At 49.4% G+C, this 14,373-nt stretch overlaps 1 protein-coding gene across 4 annotated transcripts in view; it reads left to right on the forward strand.

Moving 5' to 3' along the window:
- The window catches only part of SLC5A9 (solute carrier family 5 member 9), a 38,010-nt gene extending 25,366 nt beyond the window's left edge, over positions 1–12,644 (forward strand). For all 4 annotated transcript variants that reach the window (XM_090048735.1, XM_090048736.1, XM_090048737.1 and 1 more), the window contains 3 exons: positions 203–418; positions 8,430–8,577; positions 11,333–12,644. In XM_090048735.1, coding sequence (XP_089904861.1) covers positions 203–418; positions 8,430–8,577; positions 11,333–11,541 — 573 coding nt within the window. In that variant the 3' untranslated portion in view covers positions 11,542–12,644. The remainder of the gene's footprint in view (positions 1–202; positions 419–8,429; positions 8,578–11,332) is intronic.
- The last annotated feature ends 1,729 nt before the right edge of the window (positions 12,645–14,373 follow it).

Below are 14,373 nucleotides of genomic sequence, written 5' to 3' on the forward strand. Positions count from 1 at the left end.
GCTAGCTGGTGACAGTCAGACAGCCGCGGGATGGGGCGAGTTAGCGGGTTGCAGTCTGGTGTCTCGTGGTTTTACAGGCTTTGAGCACAAATACGGGCTTTGACATGAACTGCTTTCCCCTTCCTTGCTATCTGGCACCGTTATAGCCTCTGCACAGATGCCCATAACCTCATATTTCCTTTTCCCCACGTGTCCTTGGCAGGGGGCTTTCTGGGGCCTCATGTTTGGCCTGGCGGTCGGCCTCATTCGGATGATCATGGAGTTCTGCTATCAGACGCCGTCCTGCGGCGAGGAGGACCCCAGACCGGGCGTGCTGAAGGATTTGCACTACCTCTACTTCGCGCTCATCCTCTGCGGGCTCACGGCCATCGTCATCGTCTTTGTGAGTCTCCTCACCCCGCCGATCCCAGAGGAGAAGGTAAGCAGCTCCCAGCGCTCTGGAGACCGCCGGGACAAAAGCAAGTCCAGACCCACCAACCCAGAAATGAAGGGGTGAAACCACAGGGAGAGCATCCCTGCTGCTCTCTGTAGCCAGGAGGCAGCTTCACTCCCTCGTATCCAGGCTTGGCAGACGTGGGACACTTATGATAGCCGGGTTGGTGCTTCTTAGGGCTGTCTCAAGAGCAGCGTGTACCCCTTTAAATTCACACCTTATTAAAGCCCACTCTGCCCTTTGCTTTATTCCCCAAACGACTCTACAGTCGGTTCAGATCCCTCTCGCCTATAGCTGAGACATCAGCTTGTCGTGCTCATGCTCCAAAAGCAGCACCCGCTCCAAACCCTTTGGTTTCCCAGGGCTCATCGTGTTAATGCTTCTGGAGACACGCTTGCAATTGAGTGCCAGTTCCCCTGCTGTGCTCAGACACCGCCACACATCATCTCTGGGAGGGAAGGAAAAAGAAGGGGATAACAACAATCATATTATAGGGGAAGCTGAGGAGGAATTAAAGGGATCTAACTGAAGCTGCTACCATATTTCAGCAGAGCCCACATCAATCTTGCAGGCAAACAAGATTAATATCTTTGCAATGCTGGCACTTAGAAAAATAACGTTTCGTCCCAACGTGATCTCAATTACATTTAACAACTTGGAGTCACCGCGCAGAAGGGAGCAACTTGCTTTTACTTGCTGCATTCAAAGAGACCACTAAATGAAGTTTACGGTGTTATTTAGCGTTGCCTTAAAGAGACCCTGCTGAGTAGACGAGGGATGACGGTAGACAGGAGGTAGATGTGTATGCAGCAGCTGAGAATAGCAGCAGGGCAGGTTTTCTGGGTAGACCTTTTAAACAGGGTTTATTATAACACCAACCCGTTGGAGTTCAGCACTGATACAATGCCACGCAGGAGACGGTTCGTTCTTCTGGAGAGCAAAGGGATTGATATCAAGATGTTAGTGTGTGAAGAGGATGATGATGATGACAGGCCAGGAAGTAGCAAGCCAGCAGTGGAGTTCCTTTGAGAGCAATCGTGAGCGTAAGGCTATTAGTAGTTTCATTAAAGACATGGTGCCATCGGCAAATATCATCACAAGTGCCTGCTTTTGGGGCCAATGTTGTGAGGCATCGTCCTAGAAGAGTATATCACCTAGGACAAACTGGATGACCTTGAGGCCTGCCACAATGAGACTGGAATAACATGTAATAGTGGAAAATGCAAAGCTGGACACTGGATTGCCATAGTTTCTTGCAGAACACATACCCCTGCAAATAAGACATGTACCTTGTTTCGGGGAAATCAGAATGAAGAACACATTGATTTTTTTTTTTTTAACCTGGAGTTATAGCTGCACCGAGTAGGGACGGACCCAATCGTCAGCCCACTTGCCCTCCTTTTCCTGCTCAGCCAAAAGCTGAAACTGTAGGTGAAAACTGGTCAGATCTACAATTCTGAAAAGAGCTAAAAACAGTTATGTAGGACTGTGAAATAGGAGGAGAGAGACCCAGGTGTAGCTAATAGGCACCAGCATCACTGAAAGAAAGCTTAGCTTGCTTAGTGGAGTATCAAGCCCATTAAAAAAGGACATCCTCACACATATCTTTACTCCAAAAATTAGATATGTATACCTACTGTATGTATACCTACTGTGCAAGGCACTGGTGAATGCCTTTCAAGGCATCTGGCATGTTGGGTGCCATTCTTGTCACCCAGGTTTGAGAAAGATGAATTCAAGCAGGGATGGGTGCAGAGAAAAGGCTATGAATAGGACGGGGAGAGTGGAGAAACTGCGAGGAGGGAAGCCTATACGAGCCGGGCACAGTTCGCTTAGCAAACCAAACTGGGGACTCTTCAACCTTTTCATGAGTCAGTGGTGGCATCGCCAGGGCTGTGATCAAAGTGGTCCATTGGGGTGAATGGCCAGGCAAACGGTGCTCTGTGGCACTGCGTGGGCTGCCCGCGTGATCCTACTGCAGTTCCCTAGTGGAGTTTTCTCCATTGTGGAGTCAGGCCCAGGACTATGGCAAGGTGGTGACCTGAGGTGGGAAAGCAAGGGCTAAATCCTGGCTGACTTGCACATGACTTGCTTATACAGGTGGTAACTGCCCTTCCTGGTCTGGGCAGTGCTTAATTTGGGACGTGGTGGGGATACAAAGTCAAACCACACCTCGGGGTGAGGAGCTGCTAGCACCTGGGTCTCTTGCTTCCTGGGTCAGTGCCCGGCTGTTGGGCTAAAAGGGGGCAAGTGTTCCCCCCATCCTCCCTTTTCCTTCTGCCATGTGTGGACATACCTGGCAACACTTCTGCCACAGGTTGGAATAGCCTCTAAATTGTGTGAAAGTGCCAAAAATGGCCCTTTTTGTCTCTGGGAGTGTCTCCTGGGCTTGCAGAAGTGGCAGAGGATTCACCTTAAGTGCCTGTCTGTGACTCACGTACCCAGATGCCCTTGACATTGAGTCGTTCACCTGGCATGACTGAGCAGCTGAACTTGTTCTGGAAAGAAACCTGATGTCTTCTACCAAGGGCCCACTCAGGCAGTCTCGCAGGAAGGCGGGATGGATCGAGCACTGACAGGGGAGTCAGGATGCCTAAACTTGCTGCTTCCCTGCTGTGCGATTCAAGGCAGAATTTCCCACTTATGAGTCAAAATAAGGATTTCCACCCTCTACATGCTTTGAGATTTGCTCATTAAAGACATGATATAGGGGCAAGGCTTTATTATAACCATTCTGCCCAGTGAGAGGATCTGTGCCATGCTACAGGAAGGTCTACGGACCGCGCCAGCAGGTCAGATGCTTCGCCGACCCCGGGGCCCTGCGTACCTGCCGGGACCGTACCGGGCTCCTGGAGCGGGGCAGCTCTACCAAGTGCAGCTACCGAGCTCAGCTGTTCAGCCCACTTCTGCTGCTTTGCACCAGTTGAGGCTCCAGAACCTGCATCTTTAAATATTGAATCTGTGCTTTGCAGATAGCAAATGGGTAGCAGGGAAAAGAGCGATTTGTATCTGATGTTGGAGTGGTACGGTTAATGTGCTGAGCTCTGAAATGAATTACACTCCAAGAACTGCAAGCAGTAGCATTTTTTCCTGCTGTTTTGGACACTCTCACATCCCCGCGGTGATTGATGCTGTGTTGGAAAACAAATATGCAAGGAATTTGTTTGGTATGCTCCAGAGTTCATATGTCTTCATTGTAGGTAGTCCATATTGTGTCACGCTGTCCTTGAAAACCCTGCAAAAGAGCTTACAATTAAATTTGAGACTGTGAAGCTGAAACACAACTGTCAGGTGCCAGATGGCATTTTGGAACGGAAGGATTTATTTCTAGTTTGCAAAAGGGAAACTTTGCCGAGTTCTCGCAAACTCTCTTGTCCAAGGAGAAGGCAGACGGGGAAAGGGAAGGCGGCTGCGCCTCGTTGCAGCGTGTTGCCCCATCGCCCTAACGCCATGTGGTGAGGGCACCTGCCACATTGCCAGGGTCTCGTGATGGAGTAGGAGAGCGGGCTTCAGAGCATGAGACTGATGCATGAGGAGGTCTGGTCCCCACGGTGCTGAATTCCTGTATGATTGAGTCAGTGGAAGCTGGAAGCTCCTGTGAAAATCAAGCCCTAGGGAAGATACAAGGCAAGGATGAACCCACGCCGGAGCCAGGCACTCTGGGCCCGTGAAGTTGTGCAAAGTAGGTCCAGGAGCTGACTCCTTTCCTCCCCATCCTCTGCCTGCAGCTGTCTCCCAAGCAAGAGGCTGGAGGGAGGAGGGGGTGTGCCAACTCAATGTGACAACGATGCAGGGTAGATCCACCCAGAGAAATACCTGCCTCTTCCCCCCCGTCCCAGAGTGCCTTTGGTGCACACGCCTTTAGGATGGAAGGAGGGATTCATAGGGCTCCACTGCCTCCTATGAAGGGGCATGTATGCACCAGAAAGCATGCTCCTCTCCCTGAAATTGGACTTACAGCATTAGTGGGGCTGGCTGAAATGCTGGCTTCTACTCGTTGTCCCCTGGCAGGTCACTCTGTCATAGGGGGAAACATTTTCAGGCCATGTAGTTTCCTGCTGAGTTTAATCGAGCTCAGATCACGGTTTTCCCACCTCCCTGTTGAGCACGGGATTGATCTCAAAGCACTTTTCAAGGGCTGGCAACTCTTATTCTCGTTCTGGTGCTGATGGAGAAACAAAGGGGCAGAAAAAGGCCAGGCCTGGCCAGAGTCTGCTATTCTCTCTCCAGCTGAACAGTCCTTGGCAGTCATCAGCATTTAGCCCAAATGCTTCAGAGGCAGGATTCCCGCAGAGCTGGTCCTACCTAACCCCACCCCAAACTCTTCTAGCTGACAATAAACATGACCCATCAGCTTGGGCACCCGCCATCATCACCTCCCCAAACTCCTCCTGAACATCCACCTGCATGTGGGTGCTCAGCCCGCGAGTGATGGGGCTCCCCCTGCACTTGTGGCTATAACAAAAAGACGGTGTAGCAATCCTCAGTCCTTTGCTCTTGAACTGCTTCTATCCAGAGATCTTGCCTGTCTTCAGGACTGAAGCTAATTCGTTATGCAGTCCAGCTCACCCTGTTCCTCCGACCTTGTGTGTTTCTGTGTCAAATACTTTCCCGAGGTCCAAGCAAATTAAGTTAATAGTATCCCCCCTCCCCACAACCCCAGTCAGCATTTTTGTTTTTTTGCTTACTCCAAAATCTCAGCCCTGTTAGACACAATCTCCCTTTTGCAACGCCACATCGACGGCACTTAATGAGATCGCAGCCTCCTCCGTGTGCCATGGACTTGTCCTTGGCTTTCAGCGTCTGTGTCAAGCTTCAGCGCTTGTCATTTTGAGGACATTTCAGGGAGCAGATAGGGCACGCTGTGAAAGTTTTACTGGAAGGAACGTGCCAGTTCCTTAATGCAAAGGCATGAGAGGGTGCAAGAGGGAAGTGGGCACTCATGCCAGCCTGGGAAAGGTATTTCATGACACAGGGACTAAAGCTGGAAGGAAAGGTTTGTTTTTTCCTGTGGCAGTTTGGTGGGAGTTAGGTGTCCCCGCTACTATATGTGACCTTGAACATCTTTCCTCTTTGGGCCTTTAAAACTCCCTTCCCACTAGAATTGCGTTTCTGGAAATAAAGGTGGAAAGTCATTGTGGGGTGTTTTTTTTTCATGAGAGCCAGGACTTGATCCTCAGGGTGCTTTTACATGTGCTCTTGAATGTGCATTAGCCTATTTTAATGTGCATTAAAGAATCACTGAAAAAACATGCTATTTAGTGAATGCACATTAAAATAGGCTAATGCACATTAACTAACGAGCATGGTTTTTAAATGACGCTTAATGTGCATGAGACAGGCTAATGCATATTCTCCTAGTACTTCACAATGGAGGGCACTTTTACACGTGCTCCAGGGGTTGGGGGGCGGGAACAGCACTTTAATTAGAGCAGCTCCAAGAGCTAGTCTAATTAAAATGCCACTGTGTCACTTGTATCAGTATCCCTGCACTTAAAAATGGTGGCCGGGTTGCTTGAACTAAAGCTCGTTTGACAAGCTTTGGTCCAAGCACCCCTGCCACCATTTTTAAGTGCAGGGATGAGACCCGGGAACCTGCTGGAGTGCAGCAATTGCATGGTTAATAGCTTGTGTATAGGCGCCCGGAGGCACTCCATTTAATGTGCATTAACTAGTGCATGTTAATGCGCATGTAGATATGCCCAATAAGCATTTAACAGCCAAAATGCCTTGGAACATCTGGCCCCCACAGCATGCAAAACATTCAGATTTCCCCCAGTTTTGATGCCTAAAATTAGACCTGGCCTCTTCCAAATATTGATCTAAGATCAGATCTCATAGCAAAATTCTGGTCTGAATCCCATGCTTTGGGGACCCTGACCTAGAAGACAACCATTTATGTCAGGGTTAAGGAGGAAAGAGAAAGTTTTGCACCTCCTTCTCTGCCCTGAAACTTTACAGTGACATTTCCTAAATGATGAAAAAAAAAAAAAATTGAATCCTCAAGAAAGATGAGGATCATCAAATCAAAGTAATTTAGCACAACGTGACAAGAAAGATTAGCCCTGCCCGATGCTCATCTTGGTTGAAAATGATTTAAATAAAGCTATAAATCTTCTGGAGATTATGCAACATTTCGTGTCAGCTGAAAACTGCTACCGAGATGTACGTGTGTGTGTGTGTGTGTGTGTGTGTGTGTGTGTGTGTGTAAAATTCAAAAATTAAACTCACGTTCCTTTTAAGTGACCCATTTGAGAGCTGAATTTCCATTCAGGGAGGGGGAGGAATCTGCTCCATTGACTTTGCCAGATGCATACACTCCTCTGTGGCTCCAGTTCCTCCTGGTCCCAGTTGTCTGCAGAGAGGTAGGAGAGGGATGGGATGAAAAAACATTGTCCCCACTGCTGTGCTGTGTAGGAGCATGGAGCAGCAGGGTCATTGCTAAGACTTGCATCCTCACGCGGCGTCAGCGGCTCCAGTGCCCTGGAAATCAGTGACAGTGAATCCCCTTTAGCTTCAAGGGGCCTGGCCATGGAGGTTTGTTAGTGATGACCCACAAACCAGTGAGCCCCATGGTGTTAAGTCCTTAAGTGCTTTCTTGGATGTATCTCCATGGGCAGAGAAGCTGGAAGGCAGTGCTCCCTTGCATGCAAGTGGCTGGGGCCTGGCACTTTTCTTAGTTAACTGCTCACAACCTAGTGATTAGGTTTTCAGACTCTTTAGCCTGGAAAAGCACAGGCTCAGGGGTGATCTGATGGCCACCTATAAGTTTATCAGGGGTGACCACCAGGATCTGGGGGAACGTCTGTTCACCAGAGCGCCCCAAGGGATGACGAGGTCGAACGGTCACAAACTCCTGCAAGACCGTTTCAGGCTGGACATAAGGAAGAATTTCTTTACTGTCCGAGCCCCCAAGGTCTGGAGCAGTCTGCCAGCGGAGGTGGTTCAAGCGCCTACATTGAACACCTTCAAGAGTAAATTGGATGCTTATCTTGCTGGGATCCTATGACCCCAGCTGACTTCCTGCCCTTTGGGCAGGGGGCTGGACTCGATGAGCTCCCGAGGTCCCTTCCAGCCCTAATGTCTATGAAATCTATTAGGGCTCTTTCCTGGGAATCAAGTGATGCAAAGTAAACCACCACCACTCCCCACAGCCCACAGGGCTCCTGCTCCCTGAAAAAGTGTTAGGGTAGGCTCTTAGGGTAAAAGATAGGTAGGTCTTCTCAACTTTCATCTCCTCCCACCACCCTTGTCCTGCTTGCTCCGTGACTAATGCATCAATACTTACCGAGGCCCAAGGAGGCAATGGGTAGGGTAGGAAGGGGACCCTCATCCCTAAAACGGTTTACGTATTTGGCCCTTTAATGCCAGATGCATCCTGGGCACGGCTGTGTGTGTGGCATCCTGGCACCACTGAAGAGACCGCAGTGAACCAAGCACTGCCTTTGTGGACATGGGGGGGCACCAAAGCAGCCAGGACCATCACAATGCCTGATTGCAGTGCTGTAGTCAGAGCCGGCACTCCCCATAGACATGCTATTGTGGGGGACACTTGCTTCCTTCAGCTTGCTCAGGTCTGTGCTGAAGCTAGGGATTTGGCAGATGAAAGACAAACAATCAGTTAATTATCCCCTCCTTGTGTCTTCTACTTGCTTTGGACAATAACCTTCCAGATTAGGGGAACATCACCCTTTCATCCCACCCAAACCCACAACTGACCCCTGGTTTCAGCCCCAAACCAGATCAACATGAGCACAGAGGGTGTACTTTCCAAAAAAAAAAGTAGCCTTGCTCCATGCCAGGAAGGTCATTTCCAAAGCGTTAAAATGCTAGAAGCCAGGGACAAGGGCGAATGGCCTAAATGCGAACCACACAGCTGGGTCACACTTTAAGGCTACCCCGTGCTCCTGCTCCCAGCCAAAGTGCATGCTCTGCTCTTACCCTGGGAACTGTCAGGTGATAAACACCTTTGCTCTTGTGCTCGCCCTCCATCCAGCTCGTGCGGCTGACCTGGTGGACTAGATACCACAATGCGACCGTGGTTGACCTGGAGACCCACAAACACGAGTCCACGGAGATCAATCCTTCCACAGCCGAGAATGATTTGGGGGCCATGGACCCAGAGCGTGGACATAAACCAGGAGGTAGGTCAACCGGCTCTGCCGGCTGTGTGCGCTCCCCGCGTGGAGCCCCGCATTGGGGCTGTACCCCTGGGTGGTGCCATGGTAGTTATGAATGGCGGTCTAGCTCATAATTGGAAATGGGGCCCTGGGTCTGGAGTTGAGGTCCCCATTGAGAGGCGCTGGGTCAGATGGCTCAGTGGTTTCCAAATCCAATGGATATCCTCCCCTTGATGTCTAGGGGCTCAGGAAGGGACATTAGAAAGAACCATGCAGTCAGTGATGGGGTTTTTTTTGCATTTTGTCCATTAAGCTTGGGCTTACCCTCATGTGCCAACCCTCTGAATGGAGCCAAAGAGCATCTATTTCTTTTTTAACTCCTTCCAAAGGCTGGCAAGCCAGCTAGGCAGAAACCTCCCTGTCTGGTGTGACAGAACAGCGGTCGGGGTCCCTTCGAGCCTGGACCAACCCAGCGCCTGCTGTAAATGCCAAAGCAAGTGGCCCTCTGGGTATACCCCTTCACAGACACCTCCCCTAAGAGTAGAGCTATCATGGACTTCAGTGGTGCCTTTGCTTCCAGCTGTACACATTAGGGCAGTGTGGGTAGGGCCTGAATGCACTGCACAGCTTCTCTCTGCTGCTTGCTGGGACCTCTCATGAGGCTAGGGGTGAGCTGAACCCCCCACCATTGTGATGGCAGAGGGGTAGATCCAGGCTTCTTTAGGCCCCGGAAAAAAATATCCATAAAAATATGGGCTACAAACCTGAGGGGTAAATAGCAACCTCAGCACCTAGACAGAGATGCTGGGGAGTGCCAGAGTGGGCTGAGGGGTGCTTCTGGTGCCCCCTCTTAAATCAGCACCCAGGACCCTTGCCTTGCTTGCTTGCCCCACTTCTTTCCTCTTTAGCTCAACTTGTTGAGTTTTTTGATCTCTATGCAAGAGAAAGTTCCCGCTGCCGAGCACTGCTCCATTCCAGCAACAACACTATAATCTAGCAAACCAGAAGCTACCAAGATGGTACTATGAGCCAATGAGTAGATGACTGGATCCTCCACCTGGCTCCATGCCTCAGTTTCCCCAATATATGACATGGCCATGCTTCCCGCCTCCCTGTAGATTGGACTTTAACCTTTAAGGATAAAAAGCGCTGCCCAAAATGTAGAGAGGAAATGCCTGGGAAGGGGATAGCAAATATTTGGTAATGCAGACGATGGAAAGTTGAGCTAAAGAGGAAAGAAGGAGATGATGAAAGCTGAAGCATTTCCATATTCAGAGGTTTCCTTTAGAAAAGTATCTGGCATTTGGGGTGCATATTTTGAATTTAATCTACTCAAGTCCACAAAAGAGTTATCTGTCTCTGAATAAATAAATACAAGAAGTGCCCTTTTGCATTGCTGGCTAGGCCAAGACCAGCCTTTTCTATGCACATTGGTCCTGTTCACATTACAGAGAGGCAAGAGATTAAAAAGTTATTTGCCAGTTTTTGGAGGAAGTTTGGGTGGCAGTTTAGCATAGCTGTTGAAGCGCATGATGTTATTTGTTTCTTATCAAGTCTTACTTTACCGGAACCAGCTCATCTGTTTGTAGACGGACGTCTTGGTAATTTGGTAATTAGCACTGATGGGAAAGGAAATACAGAACACACTAGACGACAGTTTAATGAGGTTTTTGGTAACACGTTTTTCAAGTTTTTATGACATTGTGCCTTTCACAGGAGGCTATATTTGGAAAGTGGAATATATACAATGCAAAGATGACAATTAAAAGGCATAATGCAGGCAGCGCTTTATTCATGATAAACAGGATATGAGCCCCATGACTGAGACCGTGACAGACTAGAGCTGTCATGGAGGCTGGTGAAGACCGATATGAGGAGAAATAAGAACAATATTTTTTTTCCCCTTTTTAACTTTTGCATTTAATGAGTTCCCCCCCCTTTATTAAGGTTAAATCTCGCAGGGCACCCTCTGCCTGAGCCTAGATGGGCAGATGAAAGCTGAGAGCTGATAGGAGCATCTCCTGAAAAATGCGAGCCAGGTTGTTGTTTCATGCCAGCTTTTTGCCAACATGGCCATCGACTTGGGTCACTCACCTGGAGATACTCAATGTCTGACAAAGAGGCTGAGCCCTCTCTTCAAGCGCTGGGCACGCAGAAGTTCAACAATGCAGTCTTTCCTGCCCAAGTGCAGGGGGGCTGGACCTGATGAGCTGTAAGGTCCCTTCCAGCCCCAACAACCATGAAACATGAAGTTCAACAACTTACATAGCCTTTCTGCCTCTGTTTCTATATTGCTGTTTCTATAGCCAAGCAGGGGGCAAAAGCAACACGAAGAACAGACCAAGCACTATTGAAAGGTCCTCACAGCCAGGGTCAATTATTCCCTGCGTGTAAAATGGCCATTGCTGTTTCAAAAGAGCTTGCCCGGTACACCAAATCCCATTCTTAGAAGAACTAGCAGGGAGGCTTATTCATAGCAATATGCTCTTTAAGGAAGAAAATGTTTGAGCCACACAGCCACCATGGTGCTCAGACTGTCCATTTTGCTTGTAAAGGCGTTATAGAAAAAGCCTTTCCTGAGCTTCAAGCCAGAGCAATCAGAGGAGAGGGGGAATAACTCTTGGCCATGGAGAATGTGGTGGAGTATGATGGCAGACCCTCTCCAGCGGCCGTGTTTGCACCTGGGTTGCATGGTCTATGTGTTGGGTATCAGGCCATGGGGAGGAGAGCAGGATAATCCATGGTATGGATGCCCTCTCTCTGCATTTCTTCCCTGCAGCAGCAGAGATGCCATGTTGGAAGAAGACGTACTTTTGGTTCTGTGGGATGTCTACCAACTCAACGGCCACCTTGACCAAGGAAGAGAGAGCAGCCCAAGAGCAGAAACTCACCAGCATCGTAGAGAAGCCCCTGTGGAAGACAGTTTGTAATGTAAATGCTTTGCTCTTGCTGGTTATCAATGTGTTTCTCTGGGGATATTTCGGTTGAGGTGGGAGCCAGGGCTTCAGGCAGTCCTCAACCTACTTGGCTTTGATTCAGAACCACTACAGATGCTAATTGAAAAGAACAAATTAATCTCCTCCTCCTCCTTTTCACCCCAGCCTGGAGCCAGCAGGTGATGGAGACAACCGACTGGCCTTTAGGCTCCAGCACGCTTCTTGTGCAACTTCCAGGAATACACTGGTGGCAGGAAAAGGTTTTAGCCCGATGGATTTCCCATGGGGAACAATAAAGCCCGGTGTGACCCGGATTCAGAACCAAACCAGCCTCAGCATTCGCGGGTTTTCAGGGCAGGGTTTGACTCGACTCAAAAAGCAGGAGTCAACAATGAGTCTTAGAGCCAAGCTCGGGTCTAAGGAAAGATCGGGGGTTATTCAATTCTGGAGGCGTTGGCTCAGGCCAATATCTGGTGCCTTGGCCTGTTCTCTTCTTTGTGCTGGTTTTACCTTTGACCTTAGTGAATTTATTTCTGATTTCCAGTGATAGGCAGGGCAAGAGGCTCGGACCAGGGTCATTACTATAGCAGACAAACAAATTCCCATTACAACCTCCATGACCACTTTGCTGCCCCAGATCAGCGTTATGGGCCATCCCCATATGGACCAACAAAAAGACCTACGTCTGCCCATCAAGCCACCAGCACAGTCCCTATAAGCAAGCCCTGAATGGTGGCCCAGACGTGGATTTCACCCCTTGTCTTCAGACTGCTCCGATGCGCATTGTAGCTATCGGACCCTTCCACAACTGAACATCCAGGCTAAGCCTTAGCTCAGCGTTGTGAGCGGGACAGCCTTTTAACCAACCAGAGACACCTCCAGGTTAGCCTACCAAAACAACAATAGATTATGTGTTAGCCTATCAAAAACAACCCTAAGGTATGCGTCAGCCAACCACAAAGAATAGCTGGATCAGCCAAGCAGAGAGAACCCAAAGGTCCAAGTGTTGCCTGCAAATATCATTTTCAAAATCTATAGGGTACAACTGAGTCATATCTTTCCACTCCTGAGGGACCATACCGCCTCGATAGTTGAGCCTGGACCACTATTTATGCATTGAACCGATGTTGCCTTTTAACAGTGTTACCAGCAATAAAAGACCTTTAAAAATAGTGAAGTATGATTTATGGTTATTTTTATAAGGGGTCATTTATGTCTCAGTAACGCCTGAAGACCCCCCCCACAGCCCAGGTCCCCACTGTGCACTATGCTCGACAGTAAATGACAAGCTTTGACCCTACCCTCCATAGAGCATGTCCAGATGTTCTCCAGTCTTGACAGGGATGAATTGAGCACCATGTATCACAGGTCTGAGCCTGATCATGCTCTACCAACAAGGTGTTGCTCTGCTCAGATGCCTTAACATGCTCAATCCCGTAGGCTCTCTCAGCCCATGTCTACTTTGTGCCAGCAGGATGAGGCTACCATGCTCCTTGCTAATACCGCCATAGCTTCCTCTGGGACTGTTTCCTTTCAAACCACAGCCTTGTGATTGCGGCACTTGCTTGTGGAAGTGAGAGACTTTGACTTTTCTCCCTTCTGTGCCTATAGGGATTTGTGACTATGGCTTCCTAGACATTGCTTTAACCACCAGCCTGTAGGCTGTTTTGTTTTTTTGGGTTTGTTTTTGTTTTGTTTTTTTGGGGGGGGGGGGGGGCATTGGCCAGATGAGTACCCTAACCATGAGGTTTTAGTCGAGCTCACTTTCCGTCCCTCCTTCTCTTTGACCTAGTGTATGCTTTGCTGCACAATGGGCCCAACGTCAACCAAAGAAGGCCTACAGTAACCTCTAACATGGTGGTCAGGGTCCTCTCTTGAGATGTGAGCGGCTTGGATTTAAACCCTATCAGGCAGAGGAAGGGAAAAACACCCAACAAACATGAGTCTCTCACTTGGGAGGAGGGTTGGGTAGGCACCTCGCTTCAGGTCTTTTATTGGATCTAGAACTTGTAGACTTAAGCATCTTGGTGATGAGAGCTGAGAGATGGATGAAACTTGGCCAGCTGGGGGGAGGTGGGCAGAAAGGGTGAGAAATAACAACAGAGGGTGAAATTTTGGCCGCAGCAAAGTCAGCAGCAAAACTTCCCTTGTCTTCCACGGGGTCCGGGTTGCAACAGGACGGCTAAGAACTGGGCACATGCCCGATTAGGAACAGCACCAGCTGCTTCTCACCTGGCTGGCCACTACCAGACAGCCTATCCCACCTACAAGCCCATCCTCTCCTCTGAGCCTGGGCCATTCCTCCTCGGTACCAAGACCCTGAGGTGGAAAGCATACGGTCCCTGGCTTTTTAAAAACTTGCGGGTTTTTAAGGCTTCCCTCCCAAAAGAGGAGGCTTACCCTGCCTTTCCTTAAAGCATCCTGTGCAACTGTGGCCACTTCTACAGCCAGGTGGCCTCCTGGGCTGCCCTGCTTTGTGCAGGAAGGAAGGCTTGGGCTTTTGCCTTTCATTTTGAAATGAGCCGGGGGGGTGGCTTCATCTGGCCATGCCGTGCAGGCCGCCCAGCCTGCCTTCCCCACCCCATGGAGCCGAGTGCAGTGCTCTGTATTTTCCTTTGCACAGACAAGCGTGCAATGCTTGCTCTATGGAATTGGCCAGCTTTAATAAGCAGCTGCGTGGCCAGCTGTCTCCCGCTAGGGAATCTGGAACATCAGCCCTGGGCTTCATCTAGCATTGTGATGGCCTCTTGCTGAGTGCCAGTGCCTCATCCGATCCAAATCACTTTACATTGCAGTAGCACAGGGAGGGGGAGTCTGTTGTTGCTGCCATGAAATAATACTATCCTTTACCTTCTGAAGAGGAGAATGATGCAAAAGTACTTTC

Source organism: Crocodylus siamensis, chromosome 5, assembly GCF_052110815.1.
Source record: "Crocodylus siamensis isolate JL-2025a chromosome 5, ASM5211081v1, whole genome shotgun sequence".
NCBI lineage: Eukaryota > Metazoa > Chordata > Crocodylia > Crocodylidae > Crocodylus > Crocodylus siamensis.